At 39.3% G+C, this 24,921-nt stretch overlaps 1 protein-coding gene across 4 annotated transcripts in view; it reads right to left on the bottom strand.

The window, feature by feature from the left end:
• Positions 1-24,921, bottom strand: part of LOC124804395 (leukocyte tyrosine kinase receptor) — an 874,407-nt gene that overhangs the window by 96,813 nt on the left and 752,673 nt on the right. For 3 of the 4 annotated variants that reach the window (XM_047264750.1, XM_047264749.1, XM_047264748.1), the window contains one exon: positions 20,851-23,407. In XM_047264750.1, coding sequence (XP_047120706.1) covers positions 22,733-23,407 — 675 coding nt within the window. In that variant the 3' untranslated portion in view covers positions 20,851-22,732. Of the gene's footprint in view, positions 1-20,850; positions 23,408-24,921 lie in introns of those variants that run through there. The other variant, XM_047264751.1, reaches the window with a different exon arrangement.

Raw genomic sequence — 24,921 nt, forward strand, 5'->3', positions numbered from 1 at the left:
AGAAGAGAAGACATAATCGCAAAGTAAATGTTCGCATTTAAAGTTAATCCACATCCTGTTTCAGGGCTTTTAATATCTACCATCATGCCCTGAAATCAGAGACATCCTACCCATGATATTTCCAAACCCTCCCAAAGTGGTGTTCAGCTGTCCACCCAACTCCATGTCATCCTAGTCTATCCCTTTGCCACCTCCAATCCCCTGTGAAGACCCAGATGCAAGACCTGCCGAATTCACCCACCCAGCACCACCTATTCCAGTTCCATCAGAGGCTTATCCTACTCCACTAGAGATCAGACCCCCATGTGAGTGATGCTATGTTATATACCAGCTCTGCTGCAACCACTGCACAGCATTTTACATAGGTATGATAACCAACCAGCTGTCAACTAGAATGAATGGCCACCAGCAAAACTGTTGCCTAAAACAAAGTGTACCACCCAGTGGCACAACATGCAAAATTTCAAAGGCTACTTCACAACCTGTGCCATCGAGATCCTCCCCACCACCAACAGCTTTTCTGACCTAGGCATGTGGGAGCTATCCTTACACCAAGTCCTTCATCCCTGCAACCTTCCTGGCCTGAACTTAAGGTAGCTCCCCCCCCCCCCCCCCCCCCCAATTTTGTTTGTGTGTGTGTATACTTGCATCCCTAGAGCTAGACTACAGATGGCACCATCCACTGCCTCAGTACCCCGATCCAATTTGTGTCTCCACATCATCAGCTACTTGTGTGCTGTTATCTCATGCCCTATTCTATGTAATCACATGCCCAGGCATCTGCCACCTGCCCACTCTACCTGCCCCCCCCCCCCCCCCCCCCCAGCTAGCCCACTTTCTCACAAGCCACTAAATGCTTTCCTGCCAAATCCCTACCTGTCTCCCGCCTCTTTTGAGCCCTCAGCCCACCACTCCGCCATTCCCCCCCTCACCCCACTACACTCTCCGTAAGCCAGGAAAGAGCTGGCAGTTGACTGAGCACATTGTAGGGAGTTAGCTGTGTGCAAGTGACAGTGTGTGTGTGTGTGTGTGTGTGTGTGTGTGTGTGTGTGTGTGTGTGTGTGTGTGTGTGCAGTGTTTTTCCTACAACCTTGAAAAAGGAAGTGCATTCTGAAAACTAGCCAAGCTCTATACATTTTGTTTGTGATCTATCGATAACGCAGCAATTCTGCCTTTCTGTGAGTCCATCTCCTTTAATGCTAAATAATTCATAATTTTCAACAAGCACTTCCTACACATTATTTTTCTAAATAAGAAGAAATGTAAAAGTATAGTATATTCAACTGCATACGACAACAAAATCATTGGAAGCAATTAAATTCACTGCAGCAAACTAGTTAATACAGTAAAAAGTTAGTTACTTTTGTTTCTATTTAGTTTTCAGTAACCTTCCAATTGCTGGAGAGTTATTATGCATCTATATACCTTTCTAATTGCTAGAACTCACACTGATAGCTTCACTGAGTAAGATGAGACAATGGTTAAGGCACCGGACTCAAATTAAGGTGGAACTGGATTCAAATCCTTAACCTGTTTTCCAGAGTCAGGTTTCCATCATTCCTTAATACATTAAGACAAATGTAAGGGATGGCTTACATGTCAGTACAGTTAGTTTCTCCCCCATTCCAGCCAGATATGAGGTTGTGTTCCATCTCTAACAGCATCATCATCATTGGGATATTCAACTTTAATCTTACTTGTTCTCTTCACTCATCTCTAATCTCATATTAGTTTATGAATTATCGCAGGCATCTCTATGTATGTTTCAATCAAATAGCTTCTTCGTGTTATTTTTCACATCATTCCCTTTCCTCATCAAGACCATTTATTTCCTGTTGCCTTATCTGCAGCTCATCTTGTTTTCCAATTTAAAGTGATATAATACCAATTGATAGACAAAAATGTTACTAACCAAGCAGTGGCAGTCGAAAACATATAAAAGTTAATGAAATGCTTACACATTTTGTGAACTATTATGTGTTTTCTCCTAACTCCTCTTGGTGATAGTTTTAGGAGTAGCAGTCATGTCATCTGCATATTATTTTTTCTTTTGATTTACATAATAGGAGAGGGAGTTATCAGTTTTAGGCAGCAGAATATAGTACAGAATTTAAGATCCCATACTCTGCTTTTAGTGACAGCAAATTCCAATTCCAAGCTATGAAACCTCATTAAATCTAGAAAATTAGGGTGAATTGTATGATAAAAAATTGATTCCTTGACTATATAACTACATTAATATATCAAAAGCCATTATGTAGGCACTTCTCTTGCACCTGAAGTATTGTTAATATTCACTCTTTATTTACATTAAGTAGTGAATGTTTTCCCTCCAGTATCTTTTCAGAATTAAATTCAAAACTTTATTTTATACTTGTAGAGGTAAATATTTTTACAATTCATAGCCCAAAATATAATCCAAGAATGATAAAAGATGCTTAATTTTCCTTGACTTTCAATCCTCTGTCCATCATTTCTAAATCTGATACTTTGGTGCCCAATCTAATCTGTGGGCTGAAAAAGTCTTGTTCTGGTATGTAAACAATCAGAGGAGACAGACAGAAAAATGGCGACAGCTACAGAATTCCTTGCAATAACAAATAAAGTGCAAAAATTAGATGAATGCAGTTAGCTATCAGATAAGCAACTTCCAATGGAATTCGCATCAGAACTATTATTGTATGGTACCTCATAAAATCTAATATATATTTCATCAACATCAACTCTTCTGTAATGTGAGAAACTAAATCCTGTAACTAATTGTTTCTTTGCTGGATACATTCCATTATAATCTAAAAGTTATACTCTCTAGTGCTAAGAACTGTCCATTGAGACTGAACTTACAGCAAATTGTTAACATTCACAAAAATGAACTATATAACCGGCAGAAGTTAAACCATTTCATTGACATGTTTTAGATGTCTGTGATATTTGGAAGTTGGAGGAAGATGATCTTTCTGTAGCAATGTGAAATCTTCACAGTTGTCAAAACAAAACTATTTAAAGCTCCAGATCACTGGCATATTTATTGTGTGAGAACAACATATATTAAAATATATGTAGTCATTTTCCATGAGTTCCAAAAAACATTCATTCTGATGTTTTAGGTAGTAAAATAATGTGTAGCTCTTATTCAACATAATGTTTTATGATGTGTAATACATATGAGGGCAAGTCAATTATTATATGTTAAGTAGTTATAAAATTTTATTGTAATCAAATAGGAAACTAACAAGAACATCATTTTTTGACTATAGTCTCCTTGCATTTCAATGCACTTGGGCCACCTTTGTACAAGCTTCCTGATGCGCTCATAAAATGAGGTTCTCAGTTGAGCTGCAAACCAGGAATGCACCGCTTCTTTCAATGCCTGTCGTCTGAGGCAAATTGATGGCCCCTTAATGCCTGTTTGAGTGGACCAAACAAAGTGATAGTCAGAAGGGGCAAGATCGAGACTATACGGAGTGGATCCAGTATTTCAAATTTGAGTTTCTGGAGCATTTCAGCAGTGTGGCGCGTCAGTATGCAGATGGGCATTGTCGTGCAACAACACAATACCTTTTGACAGACAATCCTCTGCATTTGAATTGCAAGCTTTAGCCTGGCAGTAGCATCTCACTGTAATGTACACTGCTTATTTTTGTGCCCCTTTCCCCATAATGATCCAGTACTGGACCTTGTGCATCCCAAAAAACCGTAATCATCAGTTTTCCTGTGGACAGTTGGGTCTTGAACTTTTTCTTGCACGGCGAATTTGGATGTTTCCATTCCATACTCTGCCGTTTACTCTCTGGCTCATAATGACGGATCAATGTTTCGTCAACTGTAAGGATCCTGTCTAAGAAGTTGTTCCCTTCGTTACCACAGCAATCCAAATGTTTACTCTCTGGCTCATAATGACGGATCAATGTTTTGTCAACAGTAAGGATCCTGTCTAAGAAGTTGACCCCTTCGTTACCACAGCGATCCAAATGTTTTTGCAGATGTCCAAGTGCTTTTGTTTATGCAACTGTGTGAGTTGTTTTGGCACCCATCTTGCACAAATTTTATGAAACCCAAGTCTACTGTGGATGATATCGTAGCCAGAACCAATGACTAATTTGCAGACAATGTGCCACTTCATCAATAGTTAATCATCTGTCCACGAGAATCATTTCACATGAACACTCAATGGTTTCTTCATTTGTGGCGTAACACTTGTGCGACCATTTCAGAATATTTCAATCCATTTTTAGATACTACATTGTGGCAAAACACTGTTCCCCTACTGTACCGAAAGTCTTTGATGAATTTCGGCCCCTGACACGCCTTCCAACCACAAAAAACATATCACTAAACATTGCTCTTCTTTGGTGCAAATAGACAGCAGAGCAGCCATGATTAACAGTAAGGTGGTGATCACAAAACTAAACTAGCAGCTTGAAAATTGCAAATATATAACAACAAATAAACAAAGCATGTGTCATCAATGTCAAATGACAGTACTACCAAAATAAACAAAATTATAACTAAATTGCGGATAATAATTGACTTACCCTCGTAAAATCACTACAGTTATCAAAGAGCATAGGCCTGTACATGGGAATTGTACTAGCCAATTACAGGTACGTAACTGACCACTTACTTCTATTAAGAGATGTAGCTGTCAGTCAGAAGTAACTTAAAACAAATGATGGAAACTCCACACAGGAATATCAGCAATGTAGGAAAAGACAGAATGCTATTCACGGTAAAGAAGATATCTTAAAGTTACAGACAGGTACAATTAAAAGACACTTACACAAAACTTTCAGCCACAGCCTTCATCAGCAAAAGAGAAACACATACTATTAATACACACAAGCAGCCACAACCTCATGCACACATAACTGCTAACTCTGGCAGCTCAGGCCAGAGTACAACAATCATGGGGGTGGCAGCACCAATCTGGAGAGGGGGAAGGGGAAGGGATAGCAATGTATGAGTGGGGGTGGGGGGGGGGGGGACAGAGGAACACAGTCTGGTGGGGTAGGCAGGGCTAGAATGCCAGCAAGCCACAGCTTCACGAGTTGTGAGGCAGGGAGGTGGGGGGTGGGGGGAAGGAGTGAGTGAAAAGGAGAGAAAGCAAGGGAAGATGGGTGGGTGCGTTGGTAGAGGGTGGCAAACAGAGAGGCTGGGAGATGCAAATAGAGACGATATGACAGGACAGAGGGGCAGGAACTTGTATGGAGGGTGGGTGTGGGGGACAACATGTTACCCATAGGTTGAAGTCAGGATAATTACGGAAGTGGAGAATGTGCTGTAAGGGTAATTCGCATCTGCGCAGTTCAGAAAAGCTAGTGGTGGAAGGGAGGATCCAGATGGTTCGGTTAGTGGATCAGCCCATTGAATCAATCACATAGCTCCATGTTGTGGCACAGGGTGCTGTGCTGCTCTTGGCCACAGTTTTGCCAGTGGCCATTCATCTTGGTGGACAGTGTGGTTGGTAGTCATACCCATACAAAAAGATGTGCAATGGTTGCAACAGAGCTAGTAAATGACATGACTGCTTTCACATATGGGCCTAGCCTCTGATGCAGTAGGATAAACCTATGACAGGAATGGAATAGGAAGTGCTGGTGGGTGGATTGGACAGGTCTTGCACGTGGGTCTTCCACAGGGATATAATCCTTGTGGCAAGGGGTTCGGACTAAGAGTGGTGTAGGGGTGTACTAGGATGTTGTGGAGGTTGTGTGGACAATGGAACACCACTTTAGTAGTGGAGGAGGGGGGGGGGGGGGTTATCAGGGTAGAATGTCCCTCATCTCAGGATATCAGGATAGGTAATCAAAGACTTGGGAAAGTATGTGGTTTAGTTGTTCCAGTCTGGGAGGATACTGGATGATGAGGGGCAGCACCCTTTTGTGGCTGGTTCTTTGGGGTGGTGGGAGGATTGGGGTGGGAGTGGTGGTGGGAGGAAAGGGGTTGGGAGGGAGATCTGTTTGTGGATTGGGTCTGGGGGATAGTGTGCTGTGTGTGCTGTGTGTGTGTGTGTGAAGGCCTTGGTGAGACCCTCAGTGTATTGCACAATGCAGTTCTTGTCAGTGGAAGTAGGAACTGAAGTCTGTAGGATGTTGGGAAAGGTAGTGTTCAACAGTGGTAAAGACCACTGGCATGGGGGATGTTGGTGTCTAGGAAGGTGGCATCAACAGTGATGATTAGGGATCCACAAGGTAAGGGAGTGGGAATGGTGATGAGTCAATGAAGAAAGTGGCTGGTATCTTCAAGTGTGGTAGGCTATGTTATGGGCAATTTGTTGGAGGTGTTGGTCAATGAGGGTCAAAAGTCTTTCAGTGGGGGCACAATAACCAGCCAGAACAGGCATCCAGGAGTGTTGGATTTCTGGACTTTTGGGAGCATGTAGAAGTTGGGTGTGTGGGATGTCACAGGGCCAGGAGGGAAATGTATTCAGGAAGCCTAAGCCTAAGGCTTAAAGCAGGTATTTGAGGTTGTGTCAGACTTACTGGGATGGGATCACTCTGACAAAGTTTATAGATAGAGGTATCAGATACTTGTTGGAGACCCTCATCAGGTAGTCAATGTGATTCATAATAACAGTGATGGAACCTTTGTCTGCTGGATTATAAGATCAGGATCTGATTTGAGGGTTCTGTATTGCTGTTCTTTCTTCTGCAGAAACAATGGTGTTCTGAGGAAGGGGCCTGGGGAAGGATAGTGACGCTAAGTTGGAGGTAAGAAATTCCTGGAAGGTGACCAGCAGGTTGTTAGGTGGCAGAGTAGGGCGAGGATTATGGTTGGATGGTGGTGTGAGGTGGAGAGGGAGGGTTCAATGTTGAATTAAGCTGGTTTCATAGAGATATTAATGGCAAAGAAGTGCTTCCACTGCAGAGATCGGGAGAAGGAGAGTAGGTCTTTGACAAATCCAACACAGTTAAATTAGCATGTAGGGCGAAAGGTGAGGCCTCTGCATAAGACTGAAAACTTCTATGGAGCTGAGGGTTTCAGTGGAAAAGTTAACAGCGATGTTACAGGCATTTTTTCACTCTGGATTTGGTGGAGTGTAGGTATGGAGTTTTGGGGGATGTGGCAAGTTGAAAAGGTCACATTGCAGGATTTAACTGCTATGAGGAGTGGACAAGGAGGAACACTGTGGTAGGATAGCGTTTGGATAGTGGTGCCTCACTTCATGATCTGGACTCAGGGCCAAGACATCTTATCTTCATTCCTTCACAACCTCAAGATCTTCTCTCCCCATCCACTTCAACTCATCCTCCTCAACCCAACCTGACCCTTCCTGGATTTTGACCTTCACCTCTCTGATGGCTCCATCCACACCTCTATTCACATTAAGAGCATGAGAACCACCAATATACCTGAATTTTGGCAGCTGTCTTTCCTTTCACAACAAAAAATCCCTCCTGTACAGGCTGGCCACTGGGGAACAGCATATCTGCAATGACAAGTACTTCCCTTGCTCAGTATGCTGAAGTCTCACCAAGGCCTGTCCTGTGCCATTACCCTGCCCATCCCAGTATGTCCACCACCCCCAAAGAACCAGCCACAAAGGGAGTTCCCCCCTTTATCACCCAGTACCATCCTAGACTGGAACAACTGAACCACATCCTTCATCATGCTTTGATTGCCTATCATCATGTCCAGAAATGAGGGACATGCTATCCGAGATCATTCTCAACAGTCCCAAAGTGAGGTTCCATCTCCATACAACCTCCATCACTATGTCGTCTCTGTCCTAGTACCCCTTGCCACACAGGATCATGTCCTTATGGAAGACCCAAGTGCAAAGACTTGCCACTCCACCCACACAGCACTCCCTATTCCAGCCCTGTCACAAGTTTATCCTACCCCATCAAGGACCTGGCCACCTGTGAAAGCAGCCATGTGTTTGTAACAGCTCTGCTGCAACCATTACACATCTTTTCTACCACCTGTCCACCAGGATGACATGGCCACTGCCTGTGGTGGCCGAGTGGTTCTAGGCGGTTCAGTCCGGAACCGCGCTGCTGCTACGGTCGTAGGTTCAAATCCCGCTTTGAGCATGGATGTGTGTGATATCCTTAGGTTAGTTAGTTTTAAGTAGTTCTAAGTCTAGGGGACTGATGACCTCAGATGTTAAGTCTCATAGTGCTTAGAGCCATTTGGTGAATGGCCATTGCCAAACTGTGGCCAAGAGCACAGTACACCACCTTGTGGCACAATATTGCAAATTAGCATAATATGCTTGATTTCAATAGCTGCTTCACTATGTGAGCCATTTGTATCCTCCCTTTTACCACCAGTTTTTCTGACTGCAAAAATGAGAATTATCCTTACAACACATTCTCTGCTCCCATTGTTATCCGGACCTCAAGCTACAATAACATACTGTCCCAACACCTTCCACCCAATAGTTTCCACCCCCTCTGTCCCGTCATCTCATCTCCCATCATCTTTGTCTGCTGCTCTCTACCAATGAGCACCTGCCCATCTCTTCCAATCCTTCCTTTTCATTCCCTTTTGCCCCCCATCTATCTGCCTCACACCTTCTGACACTGCGCCTGGCTGTCATTCTAGCTCCTGCACACTCTGCCAGAAGTGCTCCTCTGTCTCCTCTCCCTTCCAAGCCATACTCTAATATCCCTGCCCCGGCTTCTCCAGATTGCTGCTCCATCCCACATGATAGTTGTAGTCTGGCCTGAGCTGCAGGAGTTGGCAGTAATGTGTGCATGCAACGTGCTTGCTTGTGTGTATGAATGGTATGAGTTTCTCTGTCGCTCTTTTGCTGCTGAAGTCTATGGCTGAAAGCATTGTGTAAGTGTCTTTTAGTTGTATCTGTCTGCAAGTTAAGGTGTCTTCGTTACAGTAAGTAGCAATCTAACTTTTCCCCATATTGTTGGTAACTTAACACAACATTTAGACACTTTTCTGCTGCCTGTCACACATTATATTCTGGCGATCAGTTGGAAATTTCAACTATGAATGTCATTTCAGTCTGAACCAAAGAGATATCAACTATAGGATGGATGGCTCAAATTTTGGATCTAGCTCTGTATTTATAAATATCACTATTATTCTCTGTCTGAATTTTATTGTTGGGACAAATATATAATCAACAAATAATTGTACTGCGGAGCTAATTTTAGCAATGCTTAAATATATATCTACAATCTCATTCTTAATTTTAGTAACATTATGTTACTTTTCACATCATATAGTGGAAATGCTTTGTCGCAGATAGGCACAACAAGAAGACTGTTGTAAACGTGAGTTTTGGTCAACAAGGCCTTTGTGACATTCTATCCTGTATTTTCCATTGTTTAATATTACTTTCATTCATGCAAGAATACTTTTTGACTAAGCAAAAAGTTAACGCAAAATTTTGTCTCTCCCCCTCCCCTCCCCACTCGTGACATCAGTGAATTTAGATTGTGAATTTGCTGTGTATTACATCCCCAAAGTTGGCCAACAATTATTATGGCAAAAATAATTTACTTCTTAACATATTCACAATACGGTTCCCTAACTCAGTATGTATAAAATAAGTAGAGTCTATTAAAAAAAAAAACCATTTAAAACTTCCAGTCCTGTTAGCTTGCTACTTCTATTGTTTATATTTTATTATTGCTTATTTATGTTGGAACATTAGGTAAAATACACAATTTTGACTTTCAGTGCTAGTTTGTTTGTGTGAATCACTTATTAACTTTCTCAGCTATGTCAATTACAGTTTTATCTGCCAAGTTACTTAATTTAGTTTAGAAAGATAACTACTATCTTCAGAATAAACCAATTCTTTCTCCTGTTTACAATAAAATTGCACATCTCTTGCATAATTATAGCAAGGAAGGTTCAGGCTCAAGATATAGCCTTGTGAAATGCTCCTCAAAATTCCTCAGAGTGCATATCATATACTATTCATCTATAAACATCTTGGGTTACTCCATAATCTACTGTATCATTCTTCCTAATCAAGAAGTAAATCAGTCATGTGCTGAGATATTAATTCCATAAAAATATACTTCTCTCACAGTAAGACTTGAGATACAATATTGCATGAGCTTCACAAAGTCCCTGAAGAGATGAAGAATGCAATGTTACAGAATAAGTAAGGACAATGGAACACTTTGAGCAAATTTTGAGACAAGTGAATGAATGCATGAAGTGGCGCACAGGGAGGCAATTCTTTTGTGGAACTGTAGCTTAAAATGATTCAATTGCAATAGGCAATTTTCTTTTAAAACATTACAGGGCTGTTTTTTCTGCGCCTAATTTTATCTGCACCACATAATTTAATTTTTGAGACTTACTGTTTTATTTTAAGAGGAGATTTATTTTTATATGCTGTTTCTTCAGTGCATGACTTTATTTTCTTTGTCCTGAACTAATACAACAAATTCATTCATTTGTATTTTAAAAGTAACTATATAAAGTATAATCCTCACATGTACTTTCTTTTACAGTGTTCCCATTCCCAATAACAAAATTCTACCATTGCTGCTTTCATTGCTCCTCTGTTGATTTTATTGGCTGAGCTACTTTCTTCAGGTATGATGTGTAAGTATTTTCATTTTTAAATGCTTTTTCTTGTAGGATTGTTAAACAATAAAATTATCATAAACATGTTATTTTCAGACAGAAATAATCAGGGAATAGAATATTCATATCTCACAGAAAATATATATCTTGTCAATTATTCCAAAAACTATAATTCAGTTTAGTGCACTTGGATCCATGTTTAGAAAAAAATACCAACATACTATCGATTAAGATGAAAGGTCATCATCTAACTGTGCCTAATGGTCACATAGACCATGCATTTATAGGGCATGCAGTGCAAGAGAAAACAGATGACTCAATCTGCTGCTTCACAACAAAACAGAACATCCTCTACTGGTCACAGCATGCGAAACTTCACGGACAGGGAGTGAGGGCTGCAGGCAGGCCAAGACCCAGCCTGTCTTGGCTTACTTGTTCCCTCCTGGAAGTACTCAGTAAAGAGTGACATTTCACTTAGTATCACAGAGTAGCATTTTTTGGTTGGCACAACTCTCTTCAGTCCAGCAGAACCGTGCTGTTAGCACTCTTTACCCTTTGTTATTTGTTTGTGATAAGAAGGTTGTTTACAAGTCCAGTAGTTGTTTGCATAAGAAGAGGCTATCTAGCAATGTATTGTCACAAGATTTTAATAATGAATGGGAATGAAAGAATAGAGGGATGAAAATTCTCTCTATATGTTATGCAGTCACATAACTGAAAGGTACTCCAGATTTGCAACGGAATAACATTACAAGACCATGCAGAAACAATTTGAAGATTTAGTTGGCACTCAAAGAGCAAAAAATTACAAAAATCGACAGACAGGAGTCACTGTCCTATACATCAAGAAGCACTATGTGCTAAATTTGCAGGCATGGAGCACAAGAAATTGGTGGTATGAATACTAAAATTTCTTCAGTTGCACACTTTATTACACTATCAGTTGCAACAGTTTTCAATGGAACTATACAAAGAGTATGGAGGCTTTACGTATTACTGCAAAGCACTCTGGTTAAGTCATGGGACATGACTGGAATGATTTTCTGATTTAAAACTCACTATTGCTGCATTTATGAAGCAAAAATAAGTGTGGAACAAAAATTAGAAAGTCTGGAATGAATTGCAAACCTCACATTTTATGATTGCAGACTGCCCACAGTAAGACACTGCAAAATGAGAAACAACTTCTTTCTGATTTGATAGGAATGCATTTAAAAAGAATATCATGTTGTAGAAGGGACACTTTCTGACAAACACAATCCAGTTGCCTAAGCTCATTGGCATAAAAGAAAAACCAAGTTTTGAAGACTTACAAAAATAGTTTCTTAATTGTTTTGAGGGCACTGCAAATCTTATATCTGTTTTCGAGCTATTTTTGAGACCAATTGCCACTGCAGTTGAAAGCATCCCAGCACCCCAGTGCATGTTCCGATGTAACTGATTGGTCTGCAAGGTAATTTCAACCTTAAAGACAAATCTCTTTAACATTAAAACTGTGCCAAATGTCTACAGTACCTTCCTCTGATAATTTACATGTCTCCATAATGAAGTTGCCAAAGTGCTTCAATGTTTTGACCAACATGTGCATGTGAAAGACATTTTCTTGGTTAAAAAAAAAAATAATAATAAGTCATGATTAGATGGCACCCTGAGTGTGAAAATCTGAGAATTTGTCTGCTGACGGCCTGTACCAGATAAAAATTATACATCTTCAGCACACCATAAGAAATTCAGTAAATACTGAAATCGTGAAACATAAAGCTACGCCAATGTAAATGCATTGCCATTTAAATGTGGCATGTTTGCAGTTTCCTCCTCCGCACACTCAGACAGTATGGTGTGGTGTTGGGGGAAGTGTGCCAGTTAGGCTGAGTGCTGTGACATTCATGCTAGGGCATGGCACTGAGCCAAATTCTTTGCTGAGCCTGCCCTACAATACAGTCTTCCTTCCCTTGACCCTCCAAGTCTTAATTCATATGATGTTGCATTCTACGGCTGATGGTTCAGGATGTAGACACATAGTTGATGACATATGGAAGTTTGGGTCTGTCTGTGAGTTGTGCCTGGATAGCCAAATTGTAAGGTGACCACTCGTGATAAGCAAGAAATCCAGGTTCGAGTCCCTGTCCAGCACAAATTTTCATTGTCATCATTCCATTCTACAGCTGATGGTAGTTCTTATTCGCAATTGCTAATTTATTTGATGCGTAATACTAATTGATATCCTCCACCAGGCTTTACCCCTTCTTACTTTCCTTATCACTATTTTTCTACTAATCACTAGCTCAGCCACTGTGATTGTTCATAATCTCTTCCCCTCTTTCTCTATATCTAGATCCTTCATCTTCCCCCAGTAACTTTTTCCCCTGGTTTTCTCCCAGTAGTCCTCTGCTCTTTAACTTTGCAGAGGCCCTCTGTATAGATGGCTGCCACCTCCCCTTAATTCACCTTCATGTTCAGCTGCTTCAGAGACTTTCATTAATCCTTTTCATCCTCTTCATCACTCTTCTCTACCATTTTCCTTTATCCTATCCTAATCAAGATTGGTTTTTGTAACAAACAGTGCTCTCTCTCTCGTTTTGTAACTGGGTAGCGATCCATCTTTATATAAAAATTATATTCCAAACTATACTAAAAATTACTTTTACTCCAATTGCTATAAATGGAAGTACAATACACTTTGAGTTATGTGTACATTCCTTGTAAAAGAATATGCTGATTGTTTGGAGACCATATTTCATTTGACACTTCATCATGTCCCTGCAAAACTGCAAATAGCACTGAACGTCTTACAGAAATAGTGGGATGAATGATCACAGAAGCATAACTGTTGAAAAAAAGCACATGAATTACAATGAGTGTGCTTATAGCAAAAGCGCTGTAGATATTCCTAGTTTTCTGTAAATGCATATAAATTTTACATACTTTGCAGCCTGTTTAATTTATAATCCATTCCATATGAACAATAAATCATTTTGTATTTTTGCTGTTGCTTATGGGAGGTCTATATGCGTGTTCATATTAAAAAAAAAAAAAGATATTAGCTATAACTGCTACTTAAAATTGTTTTATTTACTCACTTTCATGGTGTCTGTTAAATTTGTTTTTATCCACAACTTATACCAGGTAAACATTGTTACTTTATGTATATGGAATATTTGTTATTGCTGAATATGTTCCATTCAGTTGAGGCGGTTCTATTACACACAAGTAGAGCTGTATAGTTTCTCTTCTTGTCTTTGTACTATGACTCGCCACCTGCTCACTTCACAGTTCAGTATATCCGGTTTTTTTTTTTTTTTTTTTTTTTTTTTTTTTTTTTTTTTTTTTTTTTTTTTTAAAAAAAGGTCATTAACTTGCCAATATATTTCTCACTGTCCATTAATAAATGGGAAAAATTCAGTTATATATAATTGGATCCTGTGAAAGCTTCCACTTTATGACAGTCACACAGCCAAAAGCGACAACCACACAAAAATGCTGACCTGTAGGAGTGATCAGTTTCATCTCATCACAGAACAGTAATCACAAACAACAGATGTCCAGAAGAAAATGCTAATTTGTGGGGGAACCCAGTTTCATCTTATCATGGTCACAGGTAGAAAACTGTCAGAAATAATTATTGATTTCATAAAATGCTTTAGGAGATATTACTCTCATCTGTTACAGAATGTCATAGTTGTCACAAATACAAACAAGAAAATTAAATAAGAGTGAGGACCTGGAAAAAATATTTCAAAATATAAAATTGGACTGTTGCTAATGACAATTTGAAATTGATGATTATAGTAGTTCATACAAAAATCATGATAACCTTAAAATAACAAGAATATGATCTGTCAATATGCAGAAAGTTTTTATATTTATTTGCATAAGTGATATTTATGAAGAAAGAATATTTTGCACAAAATGATTCAAGAGGAATGGAAAATAAACAAGCTTGTAAGCTGAATTTCAAGTTAGATTCCAATTAAGTGAGAGAAAGCAAGGGTCAGAATCAAAGACAAACAAATCTGTCAATATGACAGAGAGAACAGAATGCATAGCGCAGCAATTATTTGTAAGTAACCACCCAGCAACTCCACCCCTGCCTTCTACCCCCAAAAACCCATCATCATCAACATCTATTAATCACCTCCAACTGGCCAGATGCCATATAAGAGTGCTTTCCATCTTTTTATCTGTCCAGGTGCAGTTCTTCTCTCGTGGCTGTGTAACAGTCACTCCTTTTATTTCCACGTCTGTTTCCCTTTAATGATCCACTGTTCCCTGGGTCAGCCTCTATGTCTTTTGCCTTCAAGTTCCTTTCCAATGCATTTTCTCATTATTCTTGTTTGATCCATACTCTTTACATGGTCAAACCATTTCAACCATGTCATTATTACACTTTTCCACATCATAGTGGTTACTTCACTAATGTTTCTCAATGAAGATTTTAGTTATCATCTTATCTTTTCTTATTTTTTGGAGAAGTGACCTCAGGAAACTCATTTCTGCTGTCTGGAGACTACTACTGTCTCTCCTGTTTATGGTATAGGTTTCAAGGGCATATGTATTTATTTGTAAAAAGTATGCTTGATAAAGGATCTGCTTGGCCCTTAAAGGATTTTGATTCTTCCACAGGAGAGTCTATTAGCAATTTCTTTGAAAGACTTGGTGTCTCAAGTTACAATTTAAAAATTCCAAAAGTTGTTTTTGGTTCAGAAAAGTAAAGAACGTTCAGGATCTGTCTGGGATTAAGCCTGGAAATCAGATAGAAGAAGAATATAATAGTGTATAATTGACACATCTATAAGGAAATAATAGTTTTTTTAGGGCAGTTAATGGCAATGAGAGCAGATAGACTCAGCAATTGGTAAAGACAATTAGTGAAATGACATGTGACAGAATAACAATTAAGTTGGATGAAATGAGACTCTGAGGCAAAAGACTAAGAGGAAGTCCAAGGAGCTGTTGGCTGAATGGTGTTCAGAGAAAAGGAGAGGACTGGAACTGGGTGGTGACATAATGGTGATGGGAAGGTAGAAGAAAATTGAAAAGTTTATGTGCAAAGTGGCTGAAAACAGTTCCTGGTGATAAAGAAAGGAAATAAAATGATAAGCACCATAAGAAATTAAAATACGAGTAAAAGTGGCCTGCAGTGCTTTTGATAAACTAAATAGGAATTTCAAAATGAAGTTTCTGATTTCTGTGGAAAGGAAAGTTTACAACCACTGTTTATCAACACTTTTTACTTATTTTGGCAATGACAGATGGACTTAATATGAAACCATTCAAAAACTGAAAGGCTTGCTCAGTAAACAATGAAGAGATTCATGTTGGCAATTACTAGGTTGTATGAGGAGGGTGGGTGGGAGTAAAAGATGCTTCAAGGAATGGACTGAAGTGGAAAATATAATTAGAGTGCAATGAACATGAAACAGAAATGAGTCACAGTGTAGTGATTCGAGAACTTCTGTGTAAATTCTAGAACCAATCAGCCTTCTAGCATCTAGAACACATGATATTCTCGATATGAGTGTGGGATGGTAGAAACCTAGCTACTGCGCATCACAGGTTTGTGTGTGCACGTTTTAAATCAGTTGTGGGAAGAAAGTAAACATGGCAGTCGGACGGCACCGACAAGTACCTGTTGGGCAATCCATAGATGTTTTAGTTAGTGTATAAGGAAGAACCATGGAGTTTATAAGCAGTTCTGGGCTTATTGTGTCACTGACTATTGTTATTAAAACAAGAACAGTTGAAAAAGTACTCTTGTAAACTCTTGACGTAACCTTGTTAGAGAAGACTCATTTTATGATTCATGTTAAGAAAGGTCATGGTATCAAAGCCAACTTTCTTTTAACTATAACTCAATTTGTTTCTAACATCTGACTGTACAAGGGACTTGCAGAAAGTTAAGTGAAATTTTTATTGTATAGGGAGGTCAAATACACCGTTGGTTGACGAAAAGTAAAGTTTGTATGTCTACTTATTTCATAAGTAGAAAGAGTCTAAAAATTCCTGTAGCTAGCATTATTCAATCGCGAAGGAGTCAAGAGGGTTTCCAGCAGCTGGCTTTTCAGTAAATAAGAGTGGCTGAAAATTCCAAGTAAGTCATCTCGTAAAGAAGTGGAAGGTGGTTTGGGAGAATAAGCCGATATAACTGTATTTAAATCAAGGAGAGAAATGGAACACAATACAAATTGTTAAAGGCAGAAGAAGCTACTAAATGAGTATAACTAGGGTTGTTTATGAGAGAACGTATCAGTGAGAATAAGAAAACTTGTCTTCAGTTATCTCTCAAATAAATAAAACAGGTAAATGTCATACAAAACTCAGCATCTGAGACAAAAATATAAACAATGGCATTGGAATAATCATAAATAGGGACCGATAAGAAATGACACTATTTTTAGTTAACACTTCATCCCTGGCAATGCGTGGTGTATATGAAAATGGCAAGTTGCTCAATGATTCTGATTACAAATCAAACTTGATATTACCTTATAACTGTCTGGGTGTCTTTACAAGTAAAAGGAAAGTAAGATTCTGCCTGATAAAATCTTTAATATTGTATTGTAGGATGAGAAAGTACTGTACGCATGTCTATTGTTCAATAAGTAAATATGTGACATAATTTCTTGGAGCGTAAATGCTTTTTATAACTAGATGAACATGTCTGTAGCATTCACAAAGGTTTGCTAACTAACATTCTAACCAATATGCCTAGTATCATAGGAGATTCATGCTATGGCAAATCTTCCTCAAGGATGGTTTAATGACTAAAAAAGAGTAAGTACTCAAAACCTGTTATTACTATAGGAACAGTAAACTGTACCCCGACAAAGAATGGCATACAGCATAATCTCAATGCTTTCCTCTTGTTGTATTACCACATCTCACATTCAGCAACAAATTCAGAGATTATAAATGTATTTTGCTTACTAGTGCCCTGGAAATAACTTTGTAGTTTGCCATCTCTTGTTTAAGTTAACCATCTATATTAAAATACAATAATGACTGCGATAAAATATAGAGGAAAGATGCAAATTTCTCTGCAAACTATAGAGGACTATGGAAATCAATGATAAATGTTTTCGAAAAGTTCTGGTAGATTATAAATACTTTAGGATTAAAGGAGACCACTCAGTAAAAAGCAGAAGCATTAGGTTGTTGATAGGCACACATAAAAGAAGGAAAATGTGCTAGCTTTTGGAGTTATCCTTTTATGAACTAGAGTACACAAACCCTCTGACACATACACAAATACTTGCCTATGACCCACATGGTGCCAGCTATACTGACAAATGCCATTTTTTGGCAGGTGGTCTGGTGGTGGTGGGGGTAGTGTTAGGTGGTGTGGGATGAAGAAGAGGCAGGCAGGAGGAAGGACTGGGGGTGAGTGGCAAGCAACTTGGAGGAAGGCCAGTTTGCCAGCTAGGAATGTAGGAGGGAGGGCTGGCAGAGATAATTGTAGCAGCTGGTGGAAAGTGACACACACAAGACCAGATGAAACTGGAGGGTGCGCGGATGGTGGGTTACCTGAGATTGAGGCCAGGATATTTACAGGAGTGGAGGATGTGTTGTAAGTGCAACTCCCATGTGCATAGTTCAGAGAAGTTTGTGGAGGAGGGAAAGATCCAGATGGGATGGGTTGTGAAGCAGCCATTGAATTTCAGCATGTTGTGCTCAACTGAATGTTGTGCCACCATGTGGTCAACTTTGTTCTTGACACAACAGTATGGCGATGATTGTACATCCTGGTGGACAGCTGGCTGATAGTCATACCAACATAGAAGACTGTGCTGTGTTTGCAGCAAAGTAGGTCTATGGCATGCCTGGTTTCACAGGTGAGCCGACTCTGATGGAATAAGATAAGCCTGTGACAGCACTACAGTAGGAGGTGCTGGATGGGTGGACTAGGCACATTTTTGTACCTTGTCTGGCACATGGATATGATTCTTGTAGCAATGGATTGGGAGTAGAAATGCCATAGCAATAGACTATGATGTTGTGCAGGTTGAGTGGGAAGCAGGAAATTACTTTATACAAGAAAGGAAGGGATCTTTGATAGGATATCCCTCATTTTGTGTCAGGATGAGTGATAATCAAAACCTTGGCAAAGGACATGGTTCAGTTATTCCAGGTCAGGATGATATTGGGTGAAAAGGTGGGTGCTCATTAGTAGATGATACTTGGTGGTGATGGGAGAATATCAAGGGGTATATGAGGATATAGCAAGGAAATCTGTGGGAAGTATTGCCTGTCTGTGAAGGCCTTTATGAAGCCTTCAGCTTCCTACCCATGATCTTTCCCACCCCTTCTAAAGTAGTGTCCTGTCACCCATCCATCTTATGCAACATCCTAGACATCCCTATGCCACTCCCACACCCAGCCTCTTGCCACAAGGATCATATCCCTGTTACAGACCACACGGTGCAAGACCTACCCAATCCACCCTACACTATTCCTGTCACAGACTTATCCTACCCCATCAGAGTCTGGGTCATGTGTGAATGTAGCCACAACCAGTAGTCTGCAAGGATAAAAGGCCACAGCCAGACTGTTGTGTCAAGAACACAGTCAACCAGCTGGTGGCACAGCATGCAGCTCAGCACAACATACTCAATTTCAATGGATGCTTCACAACACAACACATCTGGATCCTTCCCTCCACCACCAGCTTCTCTGAACTACACATAAGGGAATTACCCTTACAACACACCCTTCACTCCCACAAACACCCTGGCCTCAAAGGCAGGTAACCCAGTTTTCCTGTACCCTTCACTTAACAGTTTAACCTTCCTCTGCCCTGTCATCCGCTCTGAATTCATATCCCCACGTCAACTTTACAGTGCCACTTCCCACCAGCTGCTACAACAGCATCTGCCACCCCTCCCTCCCACAAGCCTAGTTGGCAAAGCGGCCCCCCTCTAAGCTGTTAGCTACATATCCCTCATCTTTCTTCTTACTTCCCATCTCCCCTGTACCCACCACACCCTACACCACCTCACCACCACCAACATACCTGCCACAAATTAGCATCGCCATTGTCAGTTTAGGTGGACCATGCACAGGCTTGTGCATATGCGCACGTGTGTGTGTACTTTAGCTTACCAGAAGATAGCTCCAAAAGCTAGCAAGTTTTCCTTCTTTTGTCTGTGCCTATAAACAACTCAACAACATCAATGATATTTTGTTTTGATCAACTGGTACATGTTGTACAGTAATGTGAGCATCAGCATCATTTTAGGAAATGTTCTGTTTGTTCTGTTCCTTGAAGCAATCATACTGCATGTGTTTTGTTGAAACTGATAAACTGGATTACAGTGGCATTATAAAATAATTTGTTTTTGGTGGCTTAGCGTTAACAAAATTTCAGCCAGTCTGAGTGGCAGTTTATAAGGAGCCCCCTAATGACAACATTTATGTGTGTCCTTACTTTTCTGGAAGATGATGTGCATGAAGAATGTCCCAAAATTAAGACCACAGATAAAAAACACTGATAAAATGGAAAGTATGATATTGGCCAGCAAATGACCAAAAATGTATGAAATAACTGACATAGACATATCAGAAGAGTGAGTGTGCTAAATTTTACATGAAGGGTTGACTATGATAAACTGTTGTGTTGCTTTTCTTGGATGCAGTCCAAAAGCAGATATGAAAATTAACATCTCTGTAATTTCTTTTTTTCTGTGAATGAGTTATGAATCAAAAAGGAAAATGTTTTACATATAAATAAGAGGTTATTGCGGCTGCAGATGACTATATTATGGACATCCAAGAATTTGTTTCAGGAATGCAGTGTACTGGCTGTAAAAATGTTCAGTGAAATACTTTTATGTAAAGAAGACTACATGGAAAAATAAGAGCATTTTTGCCCCATAAAATACAGTTTCTCATTGCCAAACAATAACTTGTCACCTTGCCTTCATAAGCCCTTAGTGTATTTTCTTGCTCCTGATTCAGTGCCATATTTTAGTTCTAAAATCTGGCATTGTTTTAAGAGTGACTTGATATTACAGTAGTATATGAAAAATTAGGAGAACAAAATATGAAACCTATCTGCATAGCAACATTTAATAAAGAAAGCAACAACAATGAGATGTTCTCATAGACTTTGATTGAATGTCTTTAAAATTATGCTAAAGAACTTGTGAATAGTTTCAAAGTATTTCACTATAATTTTGTTTGCACCTGTTAAAACTACACAACATTTAATTAATAATGCAGCTAAAAATTATGTACTAATAACACAAAAAAATAAAATAAAAAATGAAAGTTGATATACAAGCGCAAGGAAAAAATGCAAATTATGCTGAAGCTGTTGGCGCAATGTTCAGTATTCTATCATTATACCAAGAAGTGAATGTTTTATTGATTCACGGAGTATGATATCACAACATATAATATTGAAGCTTTAACAACCTGTAGCCTCAAGTTTAGAAATTAGTGGTCCTGACAATATAAACTGTGAAAGGCAGAGAGTAAGTATCCAGTCTTTGATGTACTGAGAGGTAGAAGCAATACCCTGTAACTCTAAGATGTGCGGCACATCTTCTTCATGCAAATGTGTGATACATTTGGACACTGTTATTATTCCCTTACATCCTCAGTACTTTTGACATAATACGTCAATTAAAGGTATGGACATAATGCTGATTAATTCAGCAATAAAAATTTACTATGACTTAGCTAACTTTTTGGGTCATATATTTCTGTTATAATTTTTGCACCAACAATTTATTCTGCCCATATTAAAGTTAAAATAATACACATCTCTTAGAAGCTTAATATATTCCCAAAGGGTGTACGCAGTATGTAAATTACATGGTAACTATTATTATGGCTTCAGTTTCACAAATAACTTGCAAGTCTTTTCTTTATGTAAGATTGAAGCACACAACACATCTTAAATTTAAGGAAGTTTGTATCTTCAGTCATATTTTGATACAGTCCTTCTCACTGCTGTGTAGGCAGTCCACATAAACACTCTATAATGTGCTTGGCACATTAAATGTGAACCAGCTATTCCACTGAACTCTTTAAAAATTCTACGGAGTTTGTTTCAATTCTTATATGAAAAATTATATAAAAATATACATGTATTGATAGCTAGCACAATATGATCAGTACATACAAATGTTTACAAATTGACATTCTAATTCAAATATCAAACAAAACACTGATACCAACTGTGAGAAATCATGATGGAGAAAAGAGGAGTACATTACGTACTCCTTTTGACGACATGCTATGCATCCCTTGAATACACTTTCATGTGAATAATCTATTCCAGTTTATTGTCATGAAGTTTCTACCTGACATGTATTTTTGATCTCAAAATATATTATGAAGGAGGTCTTACGAAGTTATGCACAAGGGTCGCCTTGTACTTTCATTAACACAATCTTGAGATGTGCGATAAATGTGAAGTAGACTCAGAAAGAGTGTATTTATATGTCAACACACTTATGAATGTCTCAAAACAAATATTTTCCATTTATATGTGTACACAGAAGAGTCTAAAATGAATCAGTACACACTGATGTAGTTTTATCACATAACTTCAGTTGTTTATGAGAAATTACATAAAACAAGGTAACACCAGATATTTCAGACATGCTATGGCAAATGTTACGTATTTATGATACACTTATGTCGGTGCATGCTTTATGGGTTGTACTAATATCATGCATGATTTCACTGCAACAGATTCATGCACGGACTGACAGAGAGGGATTAATAGGTATGTGATTTTTACAGAGGAGGATACAACATGAATCAATATTTTTCACAGGCATATCAGTTAACCTGAGCAAATTATCCAAGAGGAATTTCAGGATAACTGCATTTTCAGTTTTGTTTCAAATTTAACCACGACCTTTGTTGTAATCAAAGCACATGGTTTTCCTTTAAACTAGAAGTGAAGTGTTAGTCTTGAGTTTCTGTTCAACATGTAACGTCAAGCACTGAGCACTAAAAAATATTCACTTTCCAACAATTAAGCATTTGCACCAGTTATTCTTACCTTAAACCCATACTAAACCCTGATACTCTTGAAACTACCACAGAAAAATTCTTGTGGGAGTTCAATATATATTTATCTGTAATACTTGTTTTTTCTTACAAGTCTTTCACCAACTGCAGATCTGAGTTTTAACTGTAAAATTCTCATCTGCATTGGCTATTGTATATTTTTCACTTTCACAGTTTTTATTTTAAGCTGGGTCATTCAACACGATATTTCAAGATCAGATAAAGGACGCCCCCTTGTTCCAATAGCCTGAATTGAAAATGGTTGCCCCGGTGCTTCAGGTAGTTCTGTAGTAGGGGGTGCAGTCGGCACTGCATGGGCAGGTGTAACATTTGCATAGGCTAGTGGAGGTTGCTTCACAAGGGCAGCAGCATCCAATGACAGCAATCCCCCTCCTCCCCCAGTCTCAGAAGTGGAACCTGTGAAATTTTCCCCACTACTTGCCGCTGCACCAACACCAGTACTCCCATTAGTCCCGCCACAGCTGACACTGGCACCAACACCACTGGATGCACCTGGAGAGGGTGAAGATGAAGTGCCCGTACCAGAACCAGACCCAGAGCCAGAGTGAGATCCTGAATGAGAACCTGAGTGTGAGCCCTGTTCTCCCAACAACGGCTGTGTTGAACGTGATTCTGGAAGTGCAAAGCTTGTCTCCCAGTCAGAATTGGCCAGTAGTTTATCCACACTGCTAGTGGATGGGGATGATGGCAAATCAGGGGTAGGTCCCGAGATGGGTACCAGATAATCAGCTGCTCGCTGCAGGAGCAGGCAGGAGTTCTCGTGGGCTGGAGGCCGCATCACGGTGATGTCCCGTTCGGCAGAAGGAGGGCGATTGAAAACAGGAAGTGGTGCATTCACGACATCAGGGTCCTACAACAGTAGAATTTTCCATCAGAATTCAGTAGATGTAGATTCACATGGATGGCATAACTCACATCAGAACTGTTGATGCAAAAACATTGATTTATCAATATTTCAGTAACATTAAATGAAGCAAAATATTGCAGAGGAAACAACAGACACAGATGAAAAGCAGCATTTCCAGTTAACATATAATAAATCAAGGATTTCATCACTCCTTTTCTTTCTCTTCTATACATTAATAGCAAATTATGATAGCTTTCTGTAAAAATGAACAGAAATGTAGATCTTCAATTTAGAGATTGTGTACACGGTGGGTGAAACACTCGAAAAAGCTGGTAAAGGTGTTGCAGGATAACTGTTAAGAAAAAAATTCGATATGCTGCACTGTGTCTGAGTTAATTAGCATTGAAGTTCGTCAATCAGGTCACTGTAGGTGCAGATTCAAGTGGACCACCAGATACAATAAGTGTTAGTTACTCTCATATTGTAGACAATAGCACAGAAGACTGCTCAGCCTTTGGTTCGATCCTTACTACCATTCTGCGTCCAATTTTTGTTTCGTTCTCTGTTTTGGTTGGACAAAGCCAAGCAAAGTACACTGTTTCTGGTGGGCCATTTGAATTCGCATGCACAGCAGCCTGACTGGCTAACTTCAGTGCTAATTACCTCAGAAATGGTGCACTGTATTAATTTTTTTCTTAGCAGTTATTTCTCACCACAGCCTACCCTGCAACATTCCTATTTGCTTTTGAGACCGTTTCTCTCCCACCATGTATATGAAGAATGCAAAGCAAACTCCAGTGGAATGGTTCCATTGCTCATGTTTTAGTTAGAAAACTAGACTTCATTGGATAAATTGCTTTCACTCTTAAAGAGGAACTAACAGAACCTATACATAAACAAAGATAATATCATATGAATTACTACTAAACATCAGAAATTAAAGTATTAGTATTATTAAAATTAAAGAATGAAATACTTCAATGATAAAAAGCAGAATTCCATCTGATCTCAAGAGATAATTTTTAGCCACTTTTTATAATAATAATAAGCATATGATAGCGTATTGCGTGTATTAAACCAGGGACCTAGAAATGGAGAGGCTCTGCCTTGCCATAGCCCTCAGTGGTTCACAACCCCACAACAGGCCACAGAAGTCCACTCGCCTCATCCCTGCCCCACATTGAACCCAGGGTTTTTGTGCAGTTTGACTCCCATTCACTCAAATTGTCCAGAATAACCAATAATGAACAATGTGGCCTGGTGACATGACAATTGTCATCCATAAAATTCCATCATTGTTTGGGAATGTGAAGTCCATAAATGGTTGCATATGGTCACCAAGTAACTGAAATAACCATTTCCAATCAATAATCAGTTCAGTTTGACCAGAGGACCCAGTTCATTCCACATAGACACAGCCCACGCCATTATGGAGCCACAGTGCCTTGTTGACAACTTGGATCCATAGGTTTGTGTGGTCTGTGCCACACTCAAACTTCAGACCATCAGCTCTGACC

Source organism: Schistocerca piceifrons, chromosome 1, assembly GCF_021461385.2.
Source record: "Schistocerca piceifrons isolate TAMUIC-IGC-003096 chromosome 1, iqSchPice1.1, whole genome shotgun sequence".
In the NCBI taxonomy this organism is placed as follows: Eukaryota; Metazoa; Arthropoda; class Insecta; order Orthoptera; family Acrididae; genus Schistocerca; species Schistocerca piceifrons.